This window comes from Moschus berezovskii, chromosome 19 (genome assembly GCF_049115385.1).
Source record: "Moschus berezovskii isolate FMDL1 chromosome 19, NW_MosBer_1.0, whole genome shotgun sequence".
Taxonomy (NCBI): domain Eukaryota; kingdom Metazoa; phylum Chordata; class Mammalia; order Artiodactyla; family Moschidae; genus Moschus; species Moschus berezovskii.
The window spans coordinates 75,195,364-75,218,325 of NC_142478.1; the positions used below are offsets into that span (position 1 = coordinate 75,195,364).

The window sequence follows — 22,962 nt, forward strand, 5'->3', positions numbered from 1 at the left end:
CAGCGCTGCACTCTGCCACCCTCCAAGTGACCGAGCACCACGCAGGGTGCACCAGACGCCAGCAGAAGCAAAGGCAGTGTGACCGCTGGGAAGGGAAATGGAGCGCACCCTGAGAGCAGGGAGCCCCAGGAGGCCTGCGGACGAGGCTGGGACAGAGTGGTGGCAGAGGAGGTGGCCGACATGGTCACACAGGGCCCGCGGTCCTGCCCTGGCTGCAGATGTGATGATGGCAGTCTGCTTCACATGAGACCCCGCGTGGGTGAGTCACGGAGGGGGCGCGGGGCCACAGAGCCAAGCCGGATGGTAAGGGACACGCGGCATCCCTGCCCAGACACAGTGCGTGACTGACATGGCCACAGGGGTGCAGAAGCCCGTGGGCCTGTGAGGGCCCCACACCTGCTATCTGAGGTCAATGCCTTCCTGAGCCGCTGCGGGCAGGAGACAGGAAGAAGAACCAAGGCCAGGAATGGACACAGGCTGGGGGGCAAGGGGGCCTGTGGAGAAGTCATAAGGCCTGGCCTCCCACCCCAGACACCAAGGAGACTGTGGCCGCTACTGGGCAAGGCCGGGAGGCCCTTCTGTCCATCGACATCAATGTGTGTGGGGTGAGCACCCAGGGGTGAGTCCCAGAAGTCAGGGCTGACAGCCGGAGCCAGATGCCCCATCCTCGGACACCTCCTGGTCTCTGGAGCAATGGCCCCCAGCTCCGTGCTCAGAACTGAGGTGGGAAGAGAGCACGGCACCCTCCCCCCCGCCATCACACACTGGGAGAAGGCGGCAAGAGGGAAGATCTGGGGCATTGCGGGGTGGGCGTGGCACATGCCCTGTGCAGCTCAAAGCCAGACATGCCGAGCGGAGTTGCCCCAAGGACTCTGGGACTGGCCCAATCCAGCCAGAAGCTCGCTGTCCGAGGGTGATGGGTGCTAGCTGGCGTCCCCAGAGCCGGCGTGGGGCCCTCACCTGGACTCCGGGACCGACGATCTGTGAGGCCTGGGCTGTGGGCACTGCTGTCTGCGGCGGGACCTGGGGCTGCACCGGCGGCTGCTGCACCACCATCGGAGCCCGGACCTGCAGAGGAAGGAGCAACGACCTGCAGCCACCAGGCCAGAGGCGGGGGCGCCCTTGCGTCCAGCTGAGGGGCTCCCGCTGCTTCCCTGGCTGACGTCCGCTACCAGTCAACCCTCACCCGTGGCTCATCGGCAGTGCCTACGCCAGCCTGGCTCTGAGTCAGTAGAGTTGAGCCCTGCCTCCCTAACTCCAGTGAGAAGTCTGCCCCGATGGGCCACCACTACATGGCCACCGCCACCAGCTGCTGCGGCGAGCCCAGGGCACTGATGGCCCACGAAAGCCCTGCCTGCAGCCCCGACTCCTTGAAGGAACCTAGGCCAGTGGGCTCCTGCTGACAGGATGCTGCTCAGGACCCCCCAGCCCTCCAGCCTGTACCTTGGGGCCTCCGAGTCACCCACAAGGTGGTTCAGGGTACAGCTCTGCCCCACCTCACCCAGTGAAGGGCAAAGAGAAAAGGACAAAAAAGCAAGAAGCGAGTTGAAAAACACATTAAAATGGTTCGTGACACAGCTAACGTCCCCAACTGGGTACGATACTGTCTTCCACGTGATGTCCCTGTTTACAGACATGGATCTGCTTTTGCACAGATGCATGACAAGATAGTATCTTATACCTTCCTCAAAAACATGGTCACGACCCCTGCTCTGAACAGAACTCCAAGTGGCCTGTGGGTCGGGCAGGTGGCGTGCCCTCTGCCACCGTGAGAGTGCAGGTGCTGCCATCCACCTTCTCACCCACAACGTTACGATACCCTTGGTCTCCACTAAATCAGCCAGGCTGCTTGGAAGACAAGGTGCCTCCTGGCAGGAGGGGCAATGCCGCGGGGCACGGCAGCTGGTGGGACGCATACTCCTTTGCTGAGTGGCACTTGGGGCCGGGGCGGGGGTGCCAGGGTGAGTCCTGGCGCCGGAAGAGGGCCTGCCATTCACAGCCCTGGGGACACCGGGAAAAGGGCCCCAGCTGCGTTACAACGGCCACTCACCAATTTCAGCTGTGGCTGGGCATACAGCATCTGCCCAGGAAGGGCCGGAGCCTGTGACACCAAAGGCTGTGGCTGTGACTGCGGTGGGGGCTGCGGTGGGGCCTGGTGGTGTTGCGGGGGCTGCAGCTGCTGAGGCAGGGCCTGCGAGGGCGGGGGCTGCTGCAGCGGCGGCTGCTGGATGGGCGGCTGGGCCTGGAGAGCCTGCTGCTGCTGCTGCTGCTGCAGTTGCAGCTGTGCCATGCGCTGTAGCTGCTGCTGCTGCATCTGGGGCAGAACAAACAGCCCCGTCAGCTCCTGGCCCGGCCCAGCGGCACTCCCAGGGGCAGAGGGACTCCCAGTGTCACAGGGCCCTGGCCATGAATGACGACCCATCCAAGGCCTAAGGGAACAAAGGCAGGGTACAGGGAAGGGTCTGAAGGGCGTGGTAAGGGGTCAGGTGTAGGTACAGACCCAGAGAAACTAGGCAACGCTTGGCTGACCACAGACCTTGGGAGTCCCTTCCAGGGGTGCCTGTGTGGCCCCAAAAGTGGGCACAGGACCAGCTTCAGGATGAGGAGGAGAGGCGGACCTGAAGACGCCCTGTCAGCCCGGCAGAGGGGCCATGGGAAAGGAGGCACCAGCCCAAGCCGGGAGCAGGCGGCCAAGGTTGGGACCTTCGGGGCTTCCCTCCCCCAACCCAGAAAACTGACTGAGACCACATGTGAGCGAAGAGCTTTTCCTGTGACACGGCCGCCCGCGTGGGATGATCAGTGTGGTGTCCAGACACCAGAGCTCTCAGGGACAGGGCGGAAAGGAGGCCTGCATGTGCTCAGAGGACTCGCCAGCCTTCCAGTTGAGGGTCGCCTCCCCGTGGCTGCCTGCATCCAGGAGCCCCCGCCCTGGCCCTGGCTGCTCCCCGCCCGGGCTCGGGGGCACGAGGCCGGCACCTGCTGCTGGTTCTGCTGGTGCAGCTTGATCAGGTGCTGCTGCTGCTGGAGCTGCTGCTGCTGCTGCACTGCCGCCTGGAACTGCTGCTGCATGGCGCTCTGCTGCGCCTGGAACTGCTGCTGCTGCTGCTGCTGCTGCAACGCCACCTGCTGCTGCGCCTGGAACTGCTGCTGCTGCTGCTGCAGTGCCACCTGCTGGAGCTGCAGCTGGGCTAGAGACAGATGGGTGGGGCGCTTGTCCTAGGTGCAGCTGGGGGAGGTGCCACCCCCGCCAGCATGGGAGGGATGGGGTGCCAATGATAGGACTTACCACCAACACCCACTCTATAGTACCTGTGATCCACTCTGCAGGGACCTGATCCACTCCAGTACCTGTGATCCACTCTGCAGGGACCTGATCCACTCTACAGGAACTGTGATCCACTCTACAGGGACCTGATCCACTCTACAGGAACTGTGATCCACTCTACAGGGACCTGATCCACTCCAGTACCTGTGATCCACTCTATAGGGACCTGATCACTCCAGTACCTGTGATCCACTCTACAGGGACCTGATCCACTCCAGTACCTGTGATCCACTCTTCAGGGACCTGATCCACTCCTCAGGAACTGTGATCCACTCTGCAGGGACCTGATCCACTCCACAGGAACTGTGATTCACTCTACAGGAACCTGATCCACTCCACAGTAACCATGGTCCGCTCCAGTACCTGTGATCCACTCTACAGGGACCTGATCCACTCTAGTACCTGTGATCCACTCTGCAGGGACCTGATCCACTCTACAGGAACTGTGATCCACTCTACAGGGCCCTGATCCACTCCAGTACCTGTGATCCACTCTGCAGGGACCTGATCCACTCCAGTACCTGTGATCCACTCTGCAGGGACCTGATCCACTCTACAGGAACTGTGATCCACTCTACAGGGACCTGATCCACTCCAGTACCTGTGATCCACTCTGCAGGGACCTGATCCACTCTACAGGAACTGTGATCCACTCTACAGGGACCTGATCCACTCTACAGGAACTGTGATCCACTCTACAGGGACCTGATCCACTCCAGTACCTGTGATCCACTCTACAGGGACCTGATCACTCCAGTACCTGTGATCCACTCTACAGGGACCTGATCCACTCCAGTACCTGTGATCCACTCTTCAGGGACCTGATCCACTCCTCAGGAACTGTGATCCACTCTGCAGGGACCTGATCCACTCCACAGGAACTGTGATTCACTCTACAGGAACCTGATCCACTCCACAGTAACCATGGTCCGCTCCAGTACCTGTGATCCACTCTACAGGGACCTGATCCACTCCAGTACCTGTGATCCACTCTGCAGGGACCTGATCCACTCTACAGGAACTGTGATCCACTCTACAGGGCCCTGATCCACTCCAGTACCTGTGATCCACTCTGCAGGGACCTGATCCACTCCAGTACCTGTGATCCACTCTGCAGGGACCTGATCCACTCTACAGGAACTGTGATCCACTCTACAGGGACCTGATCCACTCCAGTACCTGTGATCCACTCTGCAGGGACCTGATCTACTCCAGTACCTGTGATCCACTCTACAGGGACCTGATCCACTCTACAGGAACTGTGATCCACTCTACAGGGACCTGATCCACTCCAGTACCTGTGATCCACTCTACAGGGACCTGATCACTCCAGTACCTGTGATCCACTCTACAGGGACCTGATCCACTCCAGTACCTGTGATCCACTCTGCAGGGACCTGATCTACTCCAGTACCTGTGATCCACTCTACAGGGACCTGATCCACTCTACAGGAACTGTGATCCACTCTACAGGGACCTGATCCACTCCAGTACCTGTGATCCACTCTACAGGGACCTGATCACTCCAGTACCTGTGATCCACTCTACAGGGACCTGATCCACTCCAGTACCTGTGATCCACTCTTCAGGGACCTGATCCACTCCTCAGGAACTGTGATCCACTCTGCAGGGACCTGATCCACTCCACAGGAACTGTGATTCACTCTACAGGAACCTGATCCACTCCACAGTAACCATGGTCCGCTCCAGTACCTGTGATCCACTCTACAGGGACCTGATCCACTCCAGTACCTGTGATCCACTCTGCAGGGACCTGATCCACTCTACAGGAACTGTGATCCACTCTACAGGGCCCTGATCCACTCCAGTACCTGTGATCCACTCTGCAGGGACCTGATCCACTCCAGTAACTGTGATCCACTCTACAGGGCCCTGATCCACTCCAGTACCTGTGATCCACTCTGCAGAGACCTGATCCACTCCTCAGGAACTGTGATGCACTCTACAGGGACCTGATCCACTCCACAGTAACCATGGTCCACTCCAGTAACTGTGATCCACTCTGCAGGGACGTGGTCCACTCCAGTAACTGTGATCCACTCGACTGAAACCTGATCCACTCCACAGGAACCCAATCTACTCTGTAGTAACTGGATTCACCCTGTAGGAATTGGATCCACTCTACCATAACGAAGGTGTAGGAGGGAACACGCCGACCAGGAGGCCCAGTATGGCACCACCTATCTGCTTCCTGCCTCGATGGAGCCCCTGGCTCTGGACACACAACTGGGGCCTTTTGTGACCGGCTCCTTTCCCTCAGTGCTGCATTTATAAGGTTCACCCATGCTGTGCTTCAGGTCCGTATTCCTTTTCTCTTTGGGACAGAACAGTACTCCACTATATGGATTCCCCACATTTTGTTACCTATCCATCAGCTGATGGACATCTGGGTTGTGTCCACTTCATGGTGGTTAGAAATAATGCGGATAAAACCCACCAGTCAGAGACACCCCTGGTGGTCCAGTGGTGAAGACCACACTTCCCCTGCAAGGGATGTGGGTTTGATCTCTGGTTGGGGAACTAAGATCCCACGCGATGCGTGGCACAGCCAAAAATTAAAAAGGAATAATCTTTCACAAGATTTTCAGTGATGCTGTCTCTTTTCAGGGGATGGAAATGTTCCAGATTCGACGCCACGAATCTGCTCCTGACACTGCACCCCCAGTGCGTGAAAAAGGGCACGTGAACGTTGTTTGTTGCCCTTCAGTCACTAGGTCCCATCAGACTCCTCTGTGACCCCATGGACCGCAGCCCTCCAGGCAAGAATACTGGAGTGGGTCACCACCTACTTCTGCAGGGGACGGAACCTGAATCTCCTGCTTGACAGGCAGATCCTTTGCCACTGAGCGACCTAGGAAGCCCAGAGTGGCCCGTATACACTTCAGTAAAGATGAGGAGGAACACAGGCACCGTGTCCCTCTGTCCACTCTCCTGCAGCAGCGGCGCTTAAAACTGCAGGGCCTAACACAGGAGATGTGTGCCCGTCTGAGCGCCCGGCTTAAACTCTACACATTCTCTCACTGGGTGAGGTGCGGCCACCGCCGCGGTCATGACCTGGCGCAGCTCCATCACCACAGGCCCTCGTGCCAGCCCACAGCAGCTGCCAAGGCGACCCCGTCTCTAATGACACGGCCGCTGTGAGCGCTGGATAAAGCACACAGCAGGCACGGCTCTGCCCTTCCGCAGGCTGAAAGTGCTGGCGTGTGGAGCATGGCCACGCAGACCCCTTCGTGAGCACGCCTCCCACCACACGCTTCGGCTCTTCTCCCAGTCCACCACTTTTGTCTGGTTAACGATCTGGGAGGAGACTGGCCCACCGTGTCCTCGTCTCAAGTCTTCTGCAGCGGGCGTCTCAGGGGCCTGTCAGGATTAAGGAGTTGCCCCGCCCCCCTTGTCACCATGCAGCCTCAGCAGGAGAGCCTCTCTTCACATTCACGGCGATTCCTAAAGTTTTCAACTTATCTGAATCTGTCTTTCCCCTTCTAAGTTTCTCTTTCAGCTTTACTGACATACAATTGACATTTTCTCTTCCTCTTTTGAATTCTATTTTGTTGGATGCTTGGGTTGACTTTTATATGTTGTCTGGGTTTTTTTTATAGTGTCCATCTCATTCCAATTTTTCCTACTGATGTGGAATTGACAAACTATTTCCATTGTTTTAGCAATGACTTTTACAATTATTATACATAGTTAATTTTAAAAATATAAAGTTTATCCATATTTAAGCCTCTTCTCTAAATATGAGGACCTTAGACTGCTCTCTAAATGTTTTTAAAGTAGGTTTTCTACACACAAGACAGACCTGGGTCTGTGCTACTCCCTCTTGCTGACTCAGCTGGGTCTCGTGCCTGTCTACCTTACGCTCATCAGAGCGGACTTGCAGGAAGAGTCAGGACACAAAAGCAGCTGGGGTGCGGCCTTGGAGCCCTTGACAGGGATCCCGGCTCTGTCGCTGCTCTGTGTCTGTCTCCTTGGCTACAGTATGAACCCCACACTGGACTCTGGATGAAACGATCTATCACAGACTAGGGACCTGTGGAGGGCAGCTCTGAGGACCATGGCATGGAGGGAATCTCTGTTTACAGAAAGGATTTCCAGCTGTGCCCCTCCTGACACAGGGCCAGGGCACGCTGTGCTTGGGGCCGCCCCGGACACAGAAGACACCCAGCACCACCTCTGGTCTCTGCCCGTTGGACGCCAGGAGCCCACCCGCACAAGCTGCAACAGCCCAACCGTCCTACACTGCCAGACAGCCCTCAGGGTGCAAAGCTGCTGAGAATCACTGGCTTAGACTTACACCTGTGGATACCCTGTATGGAAAATGCTGCTTCTCCCATTTAGACCTGGTATCTTGGGAAGGATGGTCTAAGACGTCAGAGAAGGTGGTGAGGGAAAGAAAGCATGTCCGTGTGTTCACCTCCCTTTCAGGGAGGGCCTCCTTGGCTCTGCTGGCAGCTCTGTACCTGGGGCGCTAACATCCCAAGGGGCTTGTGACTCCATCCCGGAGTCTGCCGAGGGCTCCCGCCTTGAAGGATGGCTGCTGAGACCGCCTTGTGGCCTCTGGTGTCCTGCGGCACATGGGCTGGCTGGGGTGTGGTGCCCGCGGAACCTGCGTGGAGCCCTGGGCTCCCCCGGCCACCACCCCCTCAACCCCTCTGCTCTGTGATGCCAGCCACACTTCTGACTTCAGCCTCCACGCTTCTTAGCCTCCTGCTCCAAGGCCTCTCCTCTAGGCTCCGTTCTGGACAACGCCTTCAAATGCAGCTTCCAGTCCACAAGCTCTTTCTCCGGCTGTAACTAACCTGTTTACCCACCTACCTTCCTCTCCCAGGAACTTTCCTCTCATGCCTACAGGCTCTCTGTGGTCACTGGCCACCTCTGCTTGGCCACTCCCGATACAGTGTCGCAGAGCTCATTCCCTCAAAGTCCAGACCCCACTTCCTTCCGCACCTGCATTCACACCTAACAAAGCTACGGCCCTGGAGGTCTCCACACCTGGTTACTGTCTCTGCTCCTCCGGGAGGCAGCGTGCTTCCCTCCAAGCCTGCTGACTGTGCACACTGCCTGACCTGGATCTGCAATTCCCACAGGCCTGCCCTGGAGACTCCCCTCCAGTCCACCCCGGTCTCCGGCGCAGCTGAGGACGCCAAGGGCACCATACCCATCCTGCATGGACCGACCCCGCAGCCCACAGTCCACCCAGGACCCAGTCATCCAGGGGCAGGGCTCCTAGGCACCCTATCTTCCTAACAGCCAGAAACAAGGCTGATTTTTAAAGTTGGTCTCAAACACACAACATAAAACTCTTCAAGGAACAAATACATGCAGACTTTAAAAGCCCAGCATCACCTAGTCAGCAGTGTGTTCCCTGTGATTAACCCAGGCCACCTGGTGGTACCTTGTGGGCTCTGGACTGCCTTTGGGTGCCCTGGTCAAACCTTGGATCCAGGGCCTACACTCTGGGGCGTGGCACTAGGGCCTGAGCAGTCTGAATTCCATGGCAGCGTTCAGAGGTGTGAAAAAGGGTGGCAGGTGCCCTTGGGCACACACCGACCTCAGGCAGACCAGGCCCCAGAGGTCAGGGGGCTTCTGCGACGGCAGGAGCACCCCCAGCGCCGCACAGGAGCCTGGCCCCTCAGGGGCAACACAGGGCGCAGCTGAGGTCGGGCCAGGGTGCAGGCTGGTACCAGCACTTTCCCCACTGGGCCAGCAGTCTCGGGAGTGAGGCTGCAAATCACACTAAGCTCATCCAATTCAAAACTGTATTTTATTATAAAGTGTAAGTTTGTGATAAAGAGAAATTTAGTCAGTATACCAGAGTATTACACAAAAAGGAGGCAGAGCAGCCTTCTGAAAGCCACCCTGTGTGTGCCTGTGCGTGCGTGTATACCTGTGCATGTGCTTATGTGCGTGTACCTGTGTGCGTGTGCCTGTGCACGTGCGTGCGTGTATGCCTGTGCGTGTGCCTGTGTGCGTGTGCCTGTATGCGTGTGCCTGTGTATGCGTGTGTGCCTGTGCACATGCATGCGTGTGTGCCTGTGCACGCGTGTGAGCCTGTGTGCCTGTGTGTGTGTGTGTGCGTGTGCCTGTGCGCGTGCCTGTGCGTGCGTGTGAGCCTGTGTGAGACTGTGTGCCTGTGCGTGTGCGTCCCTGTGTGTGCCTGTGCGTGCGTGTGTGCCTGTGTGCGTGCGTGCCTGTGCGTGCGTGTATACCTGTGCATGTGCCTGTGTGCGTGTGCCTGTGTATGCGTGTGTGCCTGTGCATGCGTGTGTGCCTGTGCATGCGTGTGTGCCTGTGCATGCGTGTGAGCCTGTGTGCCTGTGTGTGTGTGTGTGCGTGTGCCTGTGCGCGTGCCTGTGCGTGCGTGTGAGCCTGTGTGAGACTGTGTGCCTGTGCGTGTGCGTCCCTGTGTGTGCCTGTGCGTGCGTGTGTGCCTGTGTGCGTGCGTGCCTGTGCGTGCGTGTATACCTGTGCATGTGCCTGTGTGCGTGTGCCTGTGTATGCGTGTGTGCCTGTGCATGCGTGTGTGCCTGTGCATGCGTGTGTGCCTGTGCACGCGTGTGAGCCTGTGTGCCTGTGTGTGTGTGTGTGCGTGTGCCTGTGCGTGCCTGTGAGCCTGTGTGAGACTGTGTGCCTGTGCGTGTGCGTCCCTGTGTGTGCCTGTGCGTGCATGTGCCTGTGCATGTGTGCACGCCTGTGTGTGCGTGTGCGTGCCTGTGCTAACGAGAGGGGACATGGAGCTCAGGATGAAGCTCCAAGCAGGGAGTCAGGCGTCACAAGGCGGGACTCAGTCAGGAGAAACAACAAAGCTCTGGGAGTGGGGGTGGCTGGGGGTGTGAGGGTGCGGCCAGCCACGGAACAGAGTGAGGGGACCTGACCAAGGACACGGCAGTGCCGCGCACCGGGGCCATGGCGGCCCTGCTCACGGTTCCTGGGAGGGCCGCGAGACCACACACGTGGATACACCACGCCCCGTATGCGAGCATTCACACCGCGTTAGTTTAACAGCCCAAAGCGAAACAACCCCCGTCCTCCAAGGCTGAGTGAGTGAATGAACCGCGGCCCCGGAACGTTCCTCAGCACTGAACAGGGAGGAATGACAGGCATGACCTAGAGGCTCTAAGGGCATTATGCCAAGTGAAAAAGCCGTCTCATAAAGATAAATATCGCACGATTCCACTGATGCAACACTCGCAAGAGAACAGAGGCAGAGAACAGATGAGCGGTTGCTCAGCTCAGGGCTGCAAGGCGAAGCCAGGACGGCCCGCTGGCGGGGAGGCTCTGCGTGCTGACTCCGTCCCACACATGGTGAGACCTCCCTGAGCCACACACGTGCACACCAAGAGCGCAAGAAGACTGGCCACGCGAGTGACGTGGGACTGAGCGCGCGGCACTGGGTCACGCGAGTGACGTGGTACTGAGCGCGCGGCACTGGCAGCGCTGCTGACACAACTAGGCTGCCACGGTGGGAAGCTGGGGGAGAGGCATGTGGGGCTCGGTTCCTCTGCAGCTTCCAGAGGGGTCAGGAGCACATGCAGCCCCTCTCCCCGCCCTCTGAGGCCTGGGGCCAGGCTGGTCCTGGAGCGGACCGCTGCCCCTGGAGGGGATGGGGTGGAGGAGCCCTGAGACAGAGCGGGTTCCATCTGGCCTACAGAGCGCGGTCCCCGGGCTGGGGTCCCAGGCCGTCCCCCACCCCCCGCAGGCAGGGGCTGGGCGGCCCCTACTCCACCCGTGTACTCACTCTGCGGAGCAGCCGTGGACACGACAGCCATGTTGTGAGGGGCCATCCCCGAGGTGCCCGGAGGCGGCTGCCCCGACAGCGGCATCGGCTGGCCCATGGCCCCCAGGCCGCCCATCCCGCCCAGGGCCTGGCCTGGGCCCCGAGCAGGCAGGCCGAGGCCGGCGGCTCCCGCGGCGGGCCCGCCTGTCAGGCTCTGCAGTGCGTTCATGGGGTCTGCGGGGCAGAGGGCATGTGTCTCAGGGCAGTGCCCCCGACCCAGGCCAGGCTCATGGGCCAGGAAGCCTTCCTGAGTCCACACTTCCTCCCCTCAGGCTTGACGCCCTCAGTGCCCCAAACACTGAGTGGCTGGGGCCCCTCCGGGCAAGAGCCCAGCCCACAGCAGGCCTGGGACTGGGGCAAGCCAGCCCGTGGGGGCTCCGCCCCTTTTGGATGGAGGCCCCTCCCAGGGGTGAGACACAGCAGCGCATCCAGAGAAAACAGGGTCGAGGGCCCTTCTCCAGTCAGCACAGCCTGGGGGCCGGTCTTCCCCCAGGAAGGTGACAAGTCCCGTGCGCACCAGAAGCCCACCTCTGCTAAGTCTGGGCAGGACCCCACGGAGGAGCAGTTCTCAGGAAAGAGCCCTGAGAACAAGTGTGGGAAGGCCTGCGATGCTGGGCCAGCAGTCAGTACCTGGGGAGGAGCCCGAGGCTCTGTCACAACAGCCCACGGCCACCCACAGGCAGAGTGGCCCAGCCAGCACCGGCCACGGAACCCGGTGCCCCAGGGTGCTGCGTCCAACGCCAGAACCCAGACGCCCTCTGGCCAGGCGCACTGACTCTGCCTTGCCCCCTGCCACCCCCAGCACGAGCAGCCGAGGAAGGCCAGCAGCCCCCCGGCTAGTCCTGTCTGGGCGCTGGGGTCAGCTAAACCCCTTCGCTGGCAGCTTGCTCAGCGAGACCTGAGCTAAATCAACAGGGCTCCCGTGTGATAAAACCTTGCAATGAAAACAGAAAAGTAATAATGGTAACCCAACTTGTGAAGAAACTGTAACTGAAGGTGAACTCACAGCTATTCCCTACGAAGCACCACTGAGCACACTAGTTACCCCCCAGGGAGCTTGGCACTCCAGACAGACCCCAGCCGCCACGGGAGTCTGCCGGCAGGAGTGGGACGCGGGCGCTGCCGCCTGACGTTGGGGTGGGGGGAGGCTGGGGGTGGGGTCGGGAGTGGCGGCCGTCTGGGAACCTACTCCTCCCAGCACAGAGCGACCCCACCCACAGCTCCCAGCATCCTGGCCCTGCCACCCACGCCAAGGCGGGGAAACCCTTCAGAAAGGAGAAACTCTTACCACTGACAGACGCTTGAGACTTCTTGTTATCTATATTAAAAAGAAAAAAAGAAAAGAAACCAAAGTAAACAGTTTCATATAATCACATATTTCCATGCTAAGTCACTGCAGTAGGCGTTTGCCCAGAGGTCATTTACTAACACCGACCCAACTCTGCCTAGAAACTAGACAAAACACACTTCAAGGCTTCAGCGTCTGTGTGTGTGAACACATGTGTACGCATGTGTCCCACCCCCAGCAGCGCTGACACATGGGAGGCTGAGGGTGGCCAGGGGCTGAGAGCCCTCTGCTTCCAGCCCACTCTGGGGCAGCATCTGGGTTTTCTGGATGAGGAAACTGAGTCTGTCCAAGACTGCTTAGAAGCTGGATCCAGCCTGCCCTGGCGCTGGCGGGGAGCTGCCACAGCAGTTCCACCCTCTCCCGGGGTGAGGTGGCCGTGGGCACCCCCAAAAATGGAAGTGCCAGGGCCAGCTCCCAAGTGGGCCCTGCAGCCCGCCAGACTGAGCCCTTGCCAGGACAGACAGCTCAGGCCCCAGTCTTCTGGTAGTGGCTCCTCTTGTTCCAAACACCACGGGACCACCCCAAACAGAAAAGAAAGTGAAGTCAGTCTAAGAAGTCAATGTGGGAGGGCGCAGTGGCCCTGCAGGGACTCCAGGGCCCTGGCGTCTCCCTGCGTCTGAGGAGAGGGACGGTGCAGCCACAGCCGCCCGGCAGGGCTATGTGGAAGGTGCTGCCTCCTGTGGGCACACACGGCGGGCCAGCAGGAGGCACTGTGGCTGGAAGCCCGGAGCAGCCCCAAGAGGAGCTGGGATGCAGGCCGGGCCCCACCAGGGCAGGACGTGGGCGGTGCTGAGGAAGCTGGCCCCAGAAGCGTCCAGCCTGACGGCAACACGGTTAGGTTCAGCTTCCGTGGGTCAAAGAAAAAAAACCCAGCTATCAGGGAAGGAAGTGTGTGTTCCAGGGTGGACTCTGCGCGTTTAGGAAACGCCTAGAGATCAAAGCAGCAGTCCGTGAAGCGGGGAGATTGAGCTGAGAGGCAGCAAGAGCAGTCCAGTCCGGACACCCAGACACCAACACGTCCCTCGGGCCACGCCAGCAGGGTCCAGGCTGCAGCTCTGGGCAGGTGGGAAACACGGGACCAAGTGCGAAGCCGTGACGAAGCTCCCAGAAAGCCGGCACCGCCCCAGCAGCCCTCCCGTGGTGACGGCCACCCAGAGGCGTGCGCTGTACTCACGGATGTCCCGGAAATGAATGATGAGCCTGGCCACCAGGGAAAGGTACTCGTCCTGGGAGGAAACACAGGAAGCAGCGGAGGCTCAGAGCAGCAGCGAGGCGGCGCCGCCCCTTCACGCCCCAGCCCCTCTGAGGTCCTCCCAGGGGCAGAGAAGGTGACCGCGCCGTCTGCCCGCCCATCCAGCTCGGCCTCCTCTGGAATCCATCCCTCAGGAAAGGCCAGCACAGCTTGGCTCCCGCAGGCCAGAGAAAGGCAGACAGGAAGAGAAACCAGGAAGACAGCGGAAGCCGCTGCTCCTCCAGCTGCTGCAAACCCTGCAAGGGTGGGGGCGCCTCAGACACCCCCTTCCACAGCGGGGCCGGCCCAGCGTCACCGGGCACCTCGGAAGCAGACCCAGAGGGCCGGGCCGCTTTAGTCTCGGCTCTGTTTGGGGAAGCACTTCTGCTTTTCCCTCTGCCTGTTGCTGCTGCACTGTGGACGCAGTATTTACATGCAAATCCGGTGGCCACCCCCACCCCTTGTGAATTCACTGCAAGGTCAGGGAGAGGACACAGCGCCACTCAGGGAGCCAGGTGAAGGCCCCTGCCCACGGCCCTCCCGGTTCCGACGTTGCTGGACCCGCCCAGCAGGGCCTGCCTTCCACAGACTGTCCTCTTTGTAACCAAGGACACTCACTCCGGGCGTTTCCGGGAAATCATTACTGTGAGCAGTCCTGGGGGCAACGAAGCGATGTTTGTAACTCTTCTTTCAGAGAAGCTGGACCAGCCCGCGAGGCAGACAGAGGGCAGAGCTTGGGCCGCCTGTTCTCTCAACCCCCTCCGAAGTCACCGTGCTGCAGCTGGCCCTCACCGGGTCCCAGTGCAGGGCACAGAGAACAGTTCTCAGGCAGTACAGCAAGGGGGTCTCCGAGGACTCGACACAGAACTCACTCTCTAACCCGTCAGCCCTCGTCCATCTCAAACCACCGCCAGTGTGCCCTCAGCCGGGGAATCAGAGGAAAACAGGGGAAGGGCCCAGGAGGTCACAGGACAGGCAGTGAGGGGTGGGATGCGAGGAAGGGGTGCTCAACACGCCCCCCCTGACGTCCCTCCATTTCTAAGAGGAAAGGGGTCCCCAGATCGCCTGAGCAGGCTGGCCCCTGAAGGGCAGCAGGGTAGCAAGTGGGGAGCAAGCTCAGAAAGGAGGTGGCCAAGGCGAGGAGACGGGGACGGGAGCCGGCCAGGCCGAGAGCTGACTCTGTGAGGCCGTGGCCAACCTCTGGGTCAGGGAGTCTCAAAAGGATCTGCTGAGCTTTCTCTACTTCCAAATCAAGAGGACGCCAGCCACGAACAAGTGCGGAGAGGCTGTGGAGAAACGAGCCCTCTTGCCCTGTTGGTGGGAACCTAAGCTGGTGCAGCTACTATGGAGAACAGTGTGCAGCTTCCTCAAAAAACTAACAACAGAACCGCTATATGATCCAGTAATCCCACTCCTGGACACACAGCCAGAGAAGAACATGACTCAAAAAGATACACGCAAAAAAAAAAAAGATACACGCCCCCCACACTCACATCGGCCCCACACTCACATCGGCACTGCTCACAGCAGCCAGCACGGGGAAGCAGCTGAGTGTCCATCAGCAGAGGAGTGGGCAAAGAAAACATGGTGCATGCATACACAACAGACCATCAGTCATAAAAAAGGAAATAGTGCCATTTACAGCAACATGGATGGACCTGGAGGTGATCATACTAAGCCAAGTTAAGACAAACAGAGAAAAACAAATCCCATATGCTATCATTTATATCTAGAATCCAAAATATGACAAACGAACTAATCTACGAAGTAGAAACAGACTCACAGACGTACCACAGACAGACTTGTGGTTGCCAAGGGGGTTGGGGCAGGGAAGGGATGGACTGGGAGACTGGGCTTAGCAGGTGTAAACTATTAAACACAGAGCGGATGACCAGGCACACAGCACAGGCAGCGCTGCTAACTGTCCTATGACGCACTAGAATGGAGAAGACCGTGAAACAGGATGCGCGTGTGTGTGACTGCATCGCGCGCGTGTGTGACTCCATCGCGCGCATGTGACTGCATCATGCGTGTGTGTGACTGCATCGCACGTGTGTATGTGACTGCACCACGTGTGTGTGACTGCATCACGTGTGTGAGGCTGTATCACGTGTGTGTGACTGCATCGCGTGCGTGTCTGAATCACGCTGCTGTAGAGACAAAACAACACACTGTGAATCAACTACACTTCAACTAAAAACACGGCAGCCAGACGCTGTTCCTCTGGCGCAAGATGCAGGGTGGGAGGCCCAGGCGTGCGCCCCCAAAGCCCCCGGCACAGAACTGGGACTGAGTGCTCGGAGCCAGGGGCTGAGGGCCCCGCGGTCCACACCCACTGAGGCTGCCCACGGCCGGGGCCACGGAGGCTCTGGGGACCTGAGGGGACAGAGAGGGGTGGGACCCCCTGATGGGAGAAGGGGGCGCAGGGCGCAGCCAGCATGGGGCGCTCCTGTGGGTCAAGCCCTTGCGGGCCAACGGTCTGCCCCGCCAGCCCCCAGGACGGGTGCCTGACCCCCTGTGCAGACAGGCTTCCCCAGGTGGGCAAGTTCCTGGCCCCCAAGCAGACACACGGGTTACGGGCCCACTCCTGCTCCAAGGTGCCCTTCCCAGGGCAGCCTTGAAAAGGTGAGGAGGTGCAGCCACCCTCATCCCGTCCTCGCTCTGCGTGTGGCCGGGCACGGCGCAGCCCGCACTCCGCAGACCCACCCGTGGCCCCCCATGCTGGGGGGTGGGGCTGCTAGCAGGCTGGGGTGTGGGGACACAGGGCACACAGAGGACAGGGCTGTGCTGCGAGGCCTCCTGCAGCGTACATGCTGCGTCCAGCCCGTCCACATCTCAGTCAGGGCAGAGGACGCCTCCCCTCACCAAGTGGAGGTGGGAGCAGGACATTCGGGCTGCAGGTGAAACGCTCCCAGCGACACACTAGATGCTCCATTGTTGCACCTTCCGTATAAGACTTGGGGAATCTGAACACACGTATCTGCTTTATATTTGCACAGGAAAAGCTGCAGATCAACAAACCCCAGAGGTACCAGGAAGTGGGCTGGAAAGGAGACCTACTGCCTGTTATACAGCTCTCACATTGGAAGCGTATAAATCTACTACCAAACTGAAGATAAAGCCATAACAAAAGTGCAATTTTTAAAAATGCAAAATCAACCCAACAGATGAGGTGACACAAGTTGGTGTCGAATCACATGGAAAAGGGTGTTTCGGACTGATCATCTTAAAAAGCAAAAATGTCCTCACGTCATCCCGCATTTTGTCATTTGCTACCAGTACGAGCGGTGATACTGGTCTGTTCATTCTGAAAGTCCTTTAAAGAAGTAATTATGCCGATGACATCAGAAGGTGAGAGATTCACATTGGAGAACAGACCCATGCTTAAAATGAAAGTAAAACCCTGTAGTTGGAAATATCAGTGTGAAATTACGGGGTTTTGAGATTGCTGTCATTTCAAAACCATAGGCCTCCTTAGGACTCCCACAACAGGCACAGCAGCAGGGAGCAGCCCCAGGCCCACAATGTAGCCGCCAGGACCATCTCACCCTCCACAGAAACAAGGGCTCCCCAGAGCGACAGCTGACCCTGAGCTGAGACACAAGCAAGCCACCAAAGACTGGGGGTTGTGACGAGGCCTCGGGAGCAGGAGTGAGATGCCCTGGGCCCACGACACGACTGCAGGAAGAGCAGCGGCTGAACGCCACCCCCGGGCCACCGTTCCACAAGAAGTGTTCCCAAGGGTCCCCAAAGGCTGTGTTTCAGGCAACCAAGAAGCCCTGGTGGACAAAAGAAAGCCTTTCTTGGTAAGAAAATTCCACCTAATCAATGTAGAAGAAAAGCCAGAATTCAGGACAATTACCAGTATGCAGCGCCCAGTTAAATGATGGAGTCATTAGCGGGTAAGCGGACGGGATACTTAATAAAAGAGTCAGGCTGTCCCTGTCCCAACTCCTGACCAACTGTGGCCTTGTGGGAGTACCAAGACACCCAGAAATGTCGTACATACAACATACACAACGATGAGGCACCACCTCCCACGTGCGCTTGCTAACAAGACCCCTGCATACTGTGCTTCCCTGACCCAACACCCAGGTCACAAGGAATGCGGGCAGGTGGGTCCGAGCCAGGCCACGGGAAGGCTGCTGGTGGGGACACGGTGGTAAACAGTCCGTCACTGAGAACGCAGAGGAGCTGAAGGCACTGATGAGAAAGCTCACGTCGTCTTCGAGAACACAGATGTCATCAGAAACAGGACGGTGGGAGAGAGGCAAATGTTACAGGTCCTTCTGGGGAGGGCTCAGGGAAGCAGAATGCAGGGCCGGAAATGAAAGCAGGGAGAAGCCCTGCCACCCTGGGCAAGCGTCCAGCCACACGGGCCGCGGGCCGGGCAGACCGGAGCGGCAATGAACAGAGTGGTGGAGGGCTGGCCGGCCCACAGAGAGACGCGAGAGGGAAGAAAGAAGCCCAGGGAAGAACTGCTGAGCGGAAAGGAACCTGGGCCTAGTTTGGAAAATTCCCAGGCTGTCCGAGTCACAAAAAACCAACCCGAAAACCAGGAATGTGTGCTCTGGAGAGAAGGCTGAGGGTGTGGCTGGACAGACTGCCAGGGCCGAGGAGATGAGGCACGCGAGGAATCCTCCGGGTCACCTCACAGACGCCAGGACGGGGGAAGAAATTACAGGGGTGAAAGGTCTGTGGGGCCCTCCTGTCTGATGGGGACCCTGTCACACACACGAGGCCCACAAGGGTTAGTGCCATACAGCAGAGCCACTGTCAGCTTGGGCCGAAAGGGAGAGACAGTAACTTTAATTTTAAAAGGGCGTCAGGTTCCCAAAGTCTACATGCAGCAAACAGGGAAAACAGGTAAAACCGATAAACTCCTGGCTGCAAACATGACCACCAGGGGAGAGCCTTGGGCCCTGAGGCCAAAGTCACGAGCCTAGAGTCCGCCGAGTCTGTAGGAACCTGGCCAGCAGCCACAGGAAGCAAACACCCTGTCTCTCTAGACGGGCCCATGCCGGGCACTTGATACAGACGCCTCACACAATGCGTGCCCGCTGGCGACCGCGTCACTGCACTCAGCGTGATGCTTCCGCGGCCAGCCCGCACTCTGGTGGCCCCCATCAGGAGGGGCCCACCAGGGGCTCCCGCTTTCTGGCCACAGGGAGCCACACTGCCGGTGTCTCTGCACATGCTCTGTGCACTCAGGGCGCGTGTTTAATTTCTGAGGAGTCAGCACAGTGTTCCCACAGCGGCTGCTCCACTGTGCCCTCCTTTCAGCAACGTCTGGTATTTCCAGTTTCTCACCAGTACTCCTCAGATGAACAAGCAGCATTCATCTATTTTTAGTACCGCCATCACGAATGTGAAGCTGCAGTTCACGGTGGTTTGGATTCGCTTTTCCCGAATGACTAGTGACACTGAGCATCTTTCCATGCGCTTCTTGGCCATAGCTTCTCTAGAGAAATGTCTGGTCAAGTTCCTCACCCACTTCTGAGTCAGGGTGTCTGGCTTCCTTTGTTGCGGAGCTGTGGTTCTTCATATACTGTGGGCTCCAGTCCCTCCTCAGATACATGGTTCCCAAGGACTGTCTCCCACTTCATAGGTCTCTTCACCCTCTTCGTGGCGTCCTTCGATACACAATAGTTTTTAAGTGTTTTTAACTTTAAACTTTTTTATTTTGCACTAGAGTACCAACAGGGACGGGGGAGCCTGGTGGGCTGCCGTCTATGGGGTCGCACAGAGTTGGACACGATTGAAGTGACTTAGCAGCAGCAGCATAAACAATTAACAATGTTGTGGTTTCAGAGGGACTCAGGCACACACAGACGTGTGTCCACTCGATAGTTTCTAGTTTTGATGAAGGCTTTGCTGCTTGTGCTTTTGGTGTCCTGTGTAAGAAACCATTGCCTAACCTGAGGTCACACAGATTTATGCCTGTATTTTATTCTGGGAGTTCTGCAGTTTAACCCTTAGATCTTTCATCCATTTTGAGTTAATGTTTGCATATGGTCTGCGGCTGGGTTCCCACTTCAGTATTACACACACGGTAACGCAGCTGTTCTCTTCCAAGACTTGGCTAGGATGGGCCCTGGAGTTCCCGCAGGAGCAGTCTGTCAGTTTCCACAAAGTCTGTGTGCAAGCTTTCCTCCTGTGCTGAAAACTGTGGCTGGAGGCCCGGCTGGCACTGGCCACACCCAGGCCTTTCTAGCAGGTCTCAGCAGCTGTTGTGAGGAAAATGCTAATCTTTTCACGTTGTTTGCAGTATTCAATGTACACAGCTGTGCTTTTCTCTTCTGATAACTGTCCCTGATCAAACAAGGACAGCAGAAGATGTCTTTAGCTTCAGTCAAAGGCCGACCGTGGGCTTGTGGGTCCATAAGCAGGGCTGCAGAAGGCGGGGCCTCCTGGTCAGCCGTGCGTGCACCGACCCCCTACCAGGCTGCGCTCCTGCTCGTTCACCCCAGCGGGACGTCTGTGCCCCCCGGCCTGCCTCTGACCAGCCTCCAGGCTACCTCCCAAGTCAAACGCTCTTGGCCTCCCTGGTGCCTGGGTTTCACCTTGGCCCCTGCCGTGGGAACTCACACTTCAAACCAGAGACGTGCACTACTTGTGCACAGGACTGTACACCACGCATGAGAGCTGGGCCATGCTTGACACACAAGCTTCATCTAAAAACCCCCAAAAAGAGGGTTGTCCGCCATCAATGAGGTGGTGACCAGAGAAAATACTATCAGCATTCACAAGTGCACCTACGGACTGGGTTTCAAGAAGCGTGACCTTCAGACACGCCAAGAAACTGGGCAGCTTGCCGTGAAGCGGGGAGCCCCTGACGTGTGCATCAGCACAAAGCCCAGAGGTGGGGCCAGAGGAGTGCGGAACGCTCCACACCGATCCATGTGCGGCTGCCCAGAAACGTGGTGGAGACCCACCCAACAAGCTCAACAGGCTGGTTACCTGCATGCCTGTCACCCCTTTCAAAAATCTACAGTTACTGTGGATGAGAACTGCTGATGGTCCAATGAAATTACTGAACTTCAAAAAAACAAAAATAAATAAAAAACCAAACAACCAAATCATAAGCAAACATCAGCAACGCACAGAGCTCTGATGAGCCCCTTCACACATACGGCACAGAGGTCGGCGCCCTGGCCCTGCCCCCCCACGGCGTCTTCAGAGTGCTCCAGCTGTGATCACACACCCCCAGGCACTGTGGTTTCTGCTTCCCTCAGTCTCTCTGAGGCAGAGAGCAGACGCACCTGCAGGAATTCAGGAGTTAAGAATTAAACTGGGTGTTTGGATCTCTTTTGCTTTGCAAGATGGGAGGAAGTGAAGGAAAGTTGGCAGGCTCTGACCACAGGCCCCCAGGTGGGAGACCTGGGCAAGTCCCCTGGGAGCTGTGTGCCTGAACCGCCCCGGCTGCATCCTGGGGCGCACAGCGCTGTGCCTGTTTCCCGGGCCTTGCAAGGGGTGTTTACTCCACCCCCCCACCCAACCCAGACTCAGGACAGACACCCTCACCGCTCTAGGCCACAACTCTCTGGGGCAGCTCCTCACACAGCAGCAGACAACCAACAGCACTGGACAACAAGGGGAGCATCTCCAAAGGAAACAATTCAGTGAGCCCTCCCCAAGGCTCTCATTTCACCTCACCCCTCAAACACTAGCAAGTTACACACCCAACACGAGACGTGTCTCCAGACCTTGAAAAGAGCTCTTCAATAGAAACACTAACGATTCAAGCTTAAAACGGGCAAAGGGTCTGAACAAACATTTCTCTAAAGAAAATACACAAATGACCAATAAACATAGTAAGCCATCTGGGAATGCAAATCAAAACCACACGAGGGGCTGCCTGGTGGTTCGGTGGATCGGAACCTGCCTGCCAGTGCAGGCTACACGGGCTCCAGCCCTGGTCTAAGATCCCAGGTGTCCCAGGGCGACGAAGTCTGCCGCCATAGCCACTGGGCCTGAGCTCAGAACCTGTGAGCCATGTCCACCGAAGCCCACGCACTCGAGAGGCCACAGCAATGAGATGCCTGCACACGATGGCTAGAGAGCAGCCCAACTCGCTGCCCCACCAAGCAAAGTCTGCACCAGCAATGAAGACCCGGCACAGCCACAGGTTAATCTTTAAAAACCACAACGAGACAGCACTTCACACTCACGATGAAGGCTACAATAAAACAGTCACAAGTACTGAGGAGGGTGGAGAAGCGGCCTGAGAATGTGAGCTGGTGCAGCTGCCTTGAAAACAAGTTGGCGATTCCTCAAAAGGCTAAACAGAGCTACCATCTGAGCCAGCAACTCCTTACCCAGGTATACACCACAGAGAAATGAAATCATACGTCCCCAGGAAAGCTGGCACATGAACGTTCAGAGTAGCATTACTGTAACAGCCAGAAAGTGGGAACAGTCCAGATGTACTTCATCTGATGGGTTTACTGCCGCTCAGTTGTGTCCGACTCTCGACCCCATGGACCGCAGCACGCCAGGCTCCCCTGTCCTTCACCGTCTCCCGGAGCTCACTCAACTCATGTCCATTAAGTCAGTGATGCCATCCATCTCCTCCTGCCGTCCCCGTCTCCTTCCGCCTTCAGTCTTTCCCAGCATCAAGGTCTTTTCTAATGAGTCAGCTCTTCGCATCAGGTACTCAGAGTATTGGAGCTTCAGCACCAGTCCTTCCAATGAATATTCAGGACTGACTTCCTTCACAATTGACTGGCTGGATCTCCTTGCAGTCCAAGGGACTCTCAAGAGCCTTCTCCAAAACCACAGTTCAAAAGCATCAATTCTGTGGCGCTCAGCCATCTTTATGGTCCAATTCCCACATCCACACATGACTACTGGAAAAACCATAGCTTTGACAATGATGGACGGATAAATAATATGTGGCACATCTAAGCAACGGAGTATTACTTGACAATGAAAAGAATGAAATACATGCCACAATATGGTTCATGGATAAACACTAAAAATATTTTACCAAGATGCCAGTCACAGAAGCATGTATTTCACGACTGCACTTGTCTGAACAGCGCAGGACAGGCAACGCCGCAGCACAGACAGCAGGCAGGCGGCTGCCCGGGGCTGACGAGGGTGGGAGTGCGGTGAATGGGCACAGAGTCTCCTGAGGAAGTGCTCTAGGGAGACCCCGGGCGCCTAGTGGTCAGGATGCCGGGCTTTCACTGTCAGGGCCCGGGTTCAATCCTTGGTCAGGGAACTGACATCACACAAGCCAAGCAGTGCCATCA

At 57.8% G+C, this 22,962-nt stretch overlaps 1 protein-coding gene across 5 annotated transcripts in view; it reads right to left on the minus strand.

Moving 5' to 3' along the window:
• The window catches only part of MED15 (mediator complex subunit 15), a 45,171-nt gene that overhangs the window by 6,011 nt on the left and 16,198 nt on the right, over window positions 1-22,962 (minus strand). For all 5 annotated transcript variants that reach the window (XM_088828396.1, XM_088828397.1, XM_055404876.2 and 2 more), the window contains 6 exons: window positions 13,649-13,700; window positions 12,415-12,444; window positions 11,088-11,300; window positions 2,977-3,188; window positions 2,051-2,314; window positions 961-1,068 (listed from right to left, as the gene is read on the minus strand). In XM_088828396.1, the coding sequence (XP_088684522.1) occupies window positions 961-1,068; window positions 2,051-2,314; window positions 2,977-3,188; window positions 11,088-11,300; window positions 12,415-12,444; window positions 13,649-13,700 (879 nt within the window). The remainder of the gene's footprint in view (window positions 1-960; window positions 1,069-2,050; window positions 2,315-2,976; window positions 3,189-11,087; window positions 11,301-12,414; window positions 12,445-13,648; window positions 13,701-22,962) is intronic.